This window comes from Tupaia chinensis, unplaced genomic scaffold, assembly GCF_000334495.1.
Source record: "Tupaia chinensis unplaced genomic scaffold, TupChi_1.0 Scaffold000550_1, whole genome shotgun sequence".
Taxonomy (NCBI): Eukaryota; Metazoa; Chordata; class Mammalia; order Scandentia; family Tupaiidae; genus Tupaia; species Tupaia belangeri.
In genome coordinates, this window is record NW_006160062.1 from 675,240 (window position 1) to 682,922 (window position 7,683).

The 7,683-nt window shown below is 42.9% G+C and overlaps 2 protein-coding genes across 2 annotated transcripts in view; one reads left to right on the forward strand and one right to left on the reverse strand.

Annotated features, from left to right (window-relative positions):
* Positions 1-5,321, forward strand: part of NPC1 (NPC intracellular cholesterol transporter 1) — a gene marked incomplete in the record, with an annotated part of 79,853 nt that extends 74,532 nt beyond the window's left edge. Inside the window, 4 exon segments of the mRNA XM_027775361.1 lie at positions 1,161-1,392; positions 2,325-2,438; positions 3,744-3,906; positions 4,556-5,321. Of these exon segments, the coding sequence (XP_027631162.1) occupies positions 1,161-1,392; positions 2,325-2,438; positions 3,744-3,906; positions 4,556-4,638 (592 nt within the window).
* RMC1 (regulator of MON1-CCZ1) overlaps positions 5,005-7,683 on the reverse strand; it is a gene marked incomplete at its 5' end in the record, with an annotated part of 28,715 nt that continues 26,036 nt past the window's right edge. The window contains 4 exon segments of the mRNA XM_014591286.1: positions 5,005-5,197; positions 6,932-7,157; positions 7,241-7,309; positions 7,393-7,497. Coding sequence (XP_014446772.1) covers positions 5,118-5,197; positions 6,932-7,157; positions 7,241-7,309; positions 7,393-7,497 — 480 coding nt within the window.

Below are 7,683 nucleotides of genomic sequence, written 5' to 3' on the forward strand. Positions count from 1 at the left end.
CCATTACGCTAACTGCTGGTCCCAAGCATGGACTTTTTTTTTTTTTTCGCTATAGGACACGTGCACTCTCCAGACAGATAGAGACATAGAGACAGAAAGCGAGAAATCATCCCCCAGAGGGGATGGTCACACCGCAGTCCCTTCTCCATTCTCCTCTCGGGATCTTGGGCACGCACGCACACGTGCCCGGCGTGAGTTTTAAGCCACCGGGTCTGGGACACAAACTGCGGTCTACTACGTGGGAGTTCAGCGACATAGCCATTACGCTAACTGCTGGTTCCCCCAAGCATGGACTTTTTAAACAAGGGTTGTCCAGGGAAGGGTCTGCACTTTGGGATGCCCTTGGTGGAATGCTGACCTATCCTGTCCTGAGCACAGGTGCAGTGTATCAGTGTGTCATGGCGCACTGGGCACCAGGGCCAGAATCCTGAGCGCCAGTCCAGGCCTGAGGGCCACAGACCCAGCCTTAATCTCTGTGCTCCCTCACTGCTGCCTGAGAGACAGCGCAAGGCAGGGGTGTGTGACATGCATACTATGCGGAGGCAACAAGTGACTGCTGGTTGCTGCAGACAGTGCCTTTATGTGGAATTTTCTTTTTATTTCCTCGTAAAGAAAGCATTACATATGCAATACCGAATTTGGAAAACATAAAAAAGTGGAAGAAACAACTTATTTTTCTTTTCAACCACCATCATGTTCATATTTATATTATAGGAGGACAGCCTACTTTTCTGTGGAATAAGTTCTCAGAGTGGGTGCACTAATTCCTGAGAAGGATTGGTTAATTTTGGGAGGGAAATGGCCTGAGGTAGTTCTCAGGATAAATTAGGCTTTGATTTTGTTTTCTTTTTTTTTTTTTTAATTTTTCTGAAATACTATGGAATAGTCTTTGTAAATGTCTATAAAATAGCACCAGTTGCGCTTACAAACAAAAACTTTATATAAAATGCACATTTTGAATTATTATTAGCCCTTCTTTGGATGTCAGTTTTCATCCAAGATCCTGGTGAATTACTTTAGACAGGTCTTGCAAACAGTCAGGTTTCCCGTAAAGGATGTCTCTCTGAGTTGTTTCTCAGTTTTGCGGTAGTGCAGGAAGGGTGGTCGAGCTTCCAGAAGTGAGACTGAGCTTTAACTAGCCTTCTCCCCTTCCTCCCCAGTGTGTTTTACGTCTTCTATGAACAGTACCTGACCATTATCGATGACACGATCTTCAACCTCGGCGTGTCCCTGGGAGCCATATTTTTGGTGACCATGGTCCTCCTGGGCTGTGAGCTGTGGTCTGCGGTCCTCATGTGTGCCACCATTGCCATGATCGTGGTCAACATGTTCGGAGTCATGTGGCTGTGGGGCATCAGTCTGAATGCGGTTTCCTTGGTCAACTTGGTGATGGTGAGTCCTAGGCCACTGTCAGATTGTCTTGGCCCTGAAGTGAATGGTTTCTTGGATTCCATACAGTTTCCACAGTGGGATTTGATAGCAAATCTGGCTTCGCTCTTGATCCACACATAGAGGTGGTGGGGTGAGCACTAGATAGAGTCGAGACAGGGCATGGAGGGGGTGTTGGGACATCTGGAAGCAGAAGCACATTAAAGGTAATTTCCTATTAACTCGGATTTCTTTTCATACCTTAGGGTTATACTTGTATGTTTCATGGTGCATTTGGCAGTGGCAGTGAGTTTCATGGTCTAGCCTGGGTATTTTGCCTAGTTTATTATTCTGAAGGGATTATATTGGGTTGTCAGAAAAGTCATGAGCGTTTTTGCATAGAAAGAATATGTCATGTAGTCTAGAATAGAAGCATGTACTCTAATGACAGCATGAAATTCACTTATTATTTAGAAGATTTTTCCCCTTCCCAGTGGATCTCGTGCCAGTACCTTTTGTCTCCTATGTAGCTGCCAAGTGCTTTTTTAATAGTTAGAATGGGCTTGAGGGTGTGAGCATTCGAGAGGTATTAGTGGGAAGTAGAAGCAGTGCACCTGTACCTACTGCAGGTCAGAACCCTGTCTCAGGGGAGTGGGCCAAGTAAAGCCATGACCATGTGCTGGCCTGATGGGGACAGAATTAAGAGATTTCAGCACCTTCCCCCAGTTAAAGCAAATGTGCTATAAAATCTGGAACATTGGACTCTATGCCTAGAGGATTCCACATGTTTCCTGATACAATTTAGGTCAATGTGTTGGGGGACTTTGTTATTGTAAGTGAAAAGGGATGCTTAGGTTTCCTGTAGCACTCAGAGTACCCTGGTAACATCGAGAAAGGTGTAACTGCTGAAGATTTTCAGCTGGAAGAGCCATTCTAAAGGAAGCCCTTTATTTCAGAGCTGTGGCATTTCCGTGGAGTTCTGCAGCCACATAACGAGAGCATTTGCAGTGAGCACGAAGGGAAGCCGCGTGGCCCGCGCAGAGGAGGCGCTTGCCCACATGGGCAGCTCTGTGAGTATCCCAAGCAGGGGCAGCACGGAGCATCCCACTCAGTGACTGAGTTTCTCAGAAGAAGAAACTAAAATTCAGTAGGTAAAACAGAATTTGGATTCCTTACTGAAAAAGTAGCTCCTAAGGGTTACAAGTATTCAGAGTTCATGGAAAAGCCACGTCTTACTACAGGCCTGAAATTCTGTAGAACTATCCCTGGTTGTGTGACTCATTTTTAGGAGGTGGTATGGCTGAGGCATGAAAATAACAAAAAGTTGGATTTGAGAGCTGGAAACTTTTTCTATTAAAATAAAGGTCAGCGCAAAGTGTTGATCAGTGAGGGAGCTACCACGTTCCAGAACCCAATGTGCAACGTGTCATTGGTGTCTGCAGAGTCTTCTTGGTTCATCTCTGTATCCTGGTTTAGGCTATCAGTTACTTTACCACTATAGGAAATACTGTTGGGGCCAGCAGGTAGCGTAGTGTTTAAGGTGCTGGACTTCAGCATGGTCGACTATGGTTCAAGGCCTGGACCCGGCAGCTTGAAACTCATGTTGGGCATGTGTGTGTGCCAAAAATCCTGAGAAGAGAATGGAAGACAAGGGATTGTGGCATGGCCATCCTCCCTGGAGGGGGGCGGTGTGTGATATTTTGCTTTCTGTCTCTACCTTTGTCTCTCAACGCACCACCCTATAGCAAAAATCTCTCAAAAAAAAAAAAATTAAAAATTAAAGAGTGAGAACTAAAACTTTTTGTTTTTATAACAATTTTAAATTTTTAAAATAGTTTTCATCTGGTATGATAAATATATTACAGAATAAGGATCCTTTATCCAAAATGTTTGGGACCAGAAATGTGTCCAATTATTTTGGATTTGGGGATATTTGTTTATACATGAAGTATCTTGGAGATGGGACCCAAGTCTAAATATAGAATTCACTTGTTTCATATATATACATACAGCCTGGGGGTAATTCTATTCAGTATCTGTGTATTCTACTTGTCATGTCATCGTGGTACTCACAGTTCTGGATTTGGAAACATTTTTAATTTCCAGGTTAGTAATGTTTAAACCTGTACCTCAGTTTAGAGATAGAAGACGGTATTTACACAGCATATACAGCTTTGACTTCCAGTAACCCCACTCAGGTTTACAAAGCAGCCAAAAGAACAATGTTAGGTAGAACATAACGCCACTTCTCAGTAACTGAAAGCTAGGATTCAGTCCCATGTTACTTTGGACCCTGACTATAAATAAATCCTTGAGGAAGTGTTCAATTATAATGGGTTGTTAAAAGCAGTTTCTAACACGCTTTCTTCTTTTAGGTGTTCAGTGGAATCACACTTACAAAATTTGGAGGAATTGTGGTATTGGCCTTTGCAAAATCTCAGATTTTCCAGATATTTTACTTCAGGATGTATTTAGCTATGGTGTTACTGGGAGCCACTCATGGATTAATATTTCTCCCTGTCTTACTCAGTTACATAGGTAAGAGTTCTTACTAACAGGTGGATTGGAAAGAGGAAGCACGTTACTTAAAATTTTCTTGAAGTGTTGTTCTACTGTATTTGAATTTGTACTACTAATAATATGATAGATAATACTGGGTAAAGAAGTTCTTTTTAAGACAGAAAAAAAAAAAATTCTTATCTAGGGTTTTACTATTATCCAAACTATCTCATTAGTAAACTGCTAACTATTTTCTGGGGACCTGACTTGTCTGCTTCACCACAGCCTGAGGTCAGACCTTGATTGCCTGTCAGCAGCAGGTGCAGGAGGCTCCTCCCCGCCATGGAGGGAGATGCCTGCCGACATGGCCAGCTGGTCACAGCCCAGCACTGCTGTGGAACAGCCTTTACTTGCCTGGTAGATGTACATGGCCCTGGGGTTGAGACTACTCTTAGGATCTTTTTACTTCTGTGGCCTCATCAACTGGCGCAAATGACCTGTGGTTGGAAGATCAGTAATCATTTGCTTGATTTTATAACCCTGCAGCTAAGCTGAAGGTTGAAATAAAAGACTGAGAAAATGAAGAGATTTTTTTTCCTCCATCTCTGGGGAATAGAAACTACTTTGTTACAACCTGGTACACCTTTTCTGAAGAAATAAAAAAAAAAAATTATTCTTTCTGTCATAGGACCATCAATAAATAAAGCCAAAAGTCGCACCACTCAAGATCGATACAAAGGTACAGAGCGAGAACGACTCCTAAATTTCTAGCCCTCTTCCTGAGTTTGGTGACTCTGAACTACGTCTGAGGGTTGATGTGACCACTGGACAGCAGCTGCATCACCAAGGCTATTTAACATCAGCAGCTTTGGACATAGCGCTTTTAAACTCAGGAATGTATGTCTGACTTGTGAAGCAGTATTACTAAATTGGACAGCAACCACAGGACGCTAAAGCCTCTCCCAGCTTCTTAGGAAAGAAACCTCATTCTTCAGCAAGTGGGAGGTGACACCAGAATGGCTGTGAACATGATCTGCTCAGTGACACTTTTTAATGGCCAGTCAATGCACTGTCTCCTGTTTTTAGGAGTAAGCCATCACACAAGTTCTATACCATATTTTTAGTAACATTTAAGGATATTGTAGATACACTTTATTAAAACATTTTGTAGTTTAAAGAGCTTTATTAATGCAATAAATTAACTTTGTACACATTTTTTATATATAAAAAAAAAAAACTAGCAAGTAATTTCAGAACGTGGTAGGCCTCATTAGAGCTTGGTCTCCAAAAACCTGTTTGAAAAAGGCAACATGTTCTTCACAGTGTTCACCTGTAAAGGAAAATACAGATTTCAACAACATTAGGTGTGGCAAGGAGAGAGGAAAACGAGAATGTAGGTCATAGGTGTGTCTACTGAGTTTTAACTTAATAAAAGTCATTGTTTTCTTAAACTTTTGGGTTGCCTGCTCTTTTGCTAAACTGCTACCTTTCACAATCCCTAGGCTAGTTGCCATCTGCTTTGAGTGACAAATGAAAAGTTAAAAGGAAGAGATTCTAACATGTCATTATGGTGATGACAATGGCACTGTACACTACAGACATAAAATAGTCAAGAGTCCGGGCCAGCCAGCACTGTGGTGGTTAAGGAGGACGAATCCCACATAGCCAACTATACACAGTTCGAGTCCTCAGCCGCCTGATTTCATGCCAAGCACATGTGCATGCATACCCAAAATTCCAAGAGGAAAAGGGACTGTAGCATGGTCATTCCCACATAGTGGGTGATTTCTCACTTTCCCTGTCCCTGCCCCCTTCCATTCTCTCTCTCTGGCTTTTCCCCAGGAATGCACACCCCATAACAAACTTTAAAAAAAAAAAAAAAAAAAGAATCTGATTAAAATGTTCCAACCCACCCACATGGTGCTCAGCTCACACCACTGCATGGAGGCCCAGGTTCACTTCCTAGGTCAGCCTGAACATGCCAAGTGCAGTTACACATGCCTGTAATCCTAGCTAACTGGAGGCTGAGGCAGAAGGAGGGCAACAAAGCAAGACCTTCTCAAAAATACTTCTCTTTTCCCTACCCTTCCTCTCTCATAAAAGGAAAAAAAAGAAAATTCTGTTCCTTTCCATCCTAAAGATGTTTTAGGGCCAGCCAGTGGTGTGGTGGCTAAGGCATCTGGATCCCACATGGCCAACTGTGTAGTTGGGGGACTTGGTGGCTTGAAAAAAATCACACCAGACACATGTGCACGTGTGCTTAAAATCCTGAAAGGGAGAAATGGAGGACTGTGGCATAACCGTCCCCCATGGGGGTGGGGGTTGCTTGCTAGCTTTCTCTCCCTGTCTAGCAAGTGCACATACTCTCTGGGAAAAAAAAAAAAAAAAACCTAGATTTTATAATTACCTGAAGATGAGGGAATTAGCCAGCATTTCCTGCATACAACTAAAGCACTGTTAATAAGCCCCAGGCCATTTAAATCCTTTAGCTGTCTTACTCCTGATATTCCAGAACAAATATTTCCAGATCAACTGTGTCAGACACAGGCTATGATGTTCAGACTGTCTGAATCCAGTCCTGAAGACTTTTGACCCAAAACATTCTTCCATCACTGTTGAGTTCCAAAGCACAACAGATTTCCATCAGCATACCAAATTCAGTCTACTACAGATAATGGGCTGGGTGGGCTGTTTTGAATTAAAAGCTAACTCAGGAGTCCTTACTAAAAAGCTTTGGCTTTGGGGCCAGCAGGTGGCATGGCAAGTAAGGTGTTAGACTCCCACATGGTCAACCATGGTTGAATCCGGACCTGGTGGCTTGAAAATCATTCCAGGCGCATTGAGTGCCAACCCAAAATCCCAAGAGGAGAATGGAGGAGAAGGGATTCTGGAGTGGCCATCCCACCCCAGAGGTGATTTCTCACTTTCCCCCTCTTTGTCTGTCTCTAGTAAGCATATACCCCCTTTGCCAAGAACCTTAAAAAAAAAAAAGGCTTAAGCTTCTTGCCCAGGGCACACTTGCTACTTTTTGAGTCTGTGTTTTTTTCATTGCTACTTTTCTCACCTGGTGTGAAATTGGGATTCCCTCGCAAACGCTGGTTTCGCTGTTCAAAAAACCGGAAGATGGTATAGAAAAGCATGTTGTCTTCAGTTTGCTTTGCAGCATCTAAAAATTTTCGCGCTGAAATGTTGTCATGGCCACCGATGCCCCGGATAAACCTTAAGGCAGCTAACACTTGGTGTTTGGAAAGCAGCACTTCTACAATTTCATCATTTGCTGTTGAAAGTCGCTGTAAGTAAGGAGAGAGAAGTCCACGTAAATGCAAGCAAGAAGAGACCTTTATACAGTCTACAACTTTGATTTATCAGTTACCTTCAACATATCCAGGGACAGTTGATGAGCAGGAGGATAAAAACTTTCTAGGGATAATAGCAGACAAGCCTGAAAGACAAATTTCAGACTAGCTTCAGATGGAAGGTGAAAACCAAGTTCCTGATACAACAGAAGTAGTCTGTGACACATACCAAAGGTTTGGAGTCACTGAGGACGTGGTACTGCAGGAACTGATGCAGCATATAGAAGAGGTTGTGCTGGACCAGCGTTTTAATAACAAGCTCGTGTAAGTAATGCTGAGGACAAAAGCAGAAAGGAGTAAAAAGTTCCAAACCAATCAACCACAAGGAACCAGAGGCTAGCTGCGGACAGCAGCTGTTCTAACCAAACAGAAGTTTGTCATTAGATGTGGTTTCACTGTGCAAGTAAAAGAACCCAACTTGATGTTACCCTTCTCATCCCAACCAAAAATAACCGGGGGG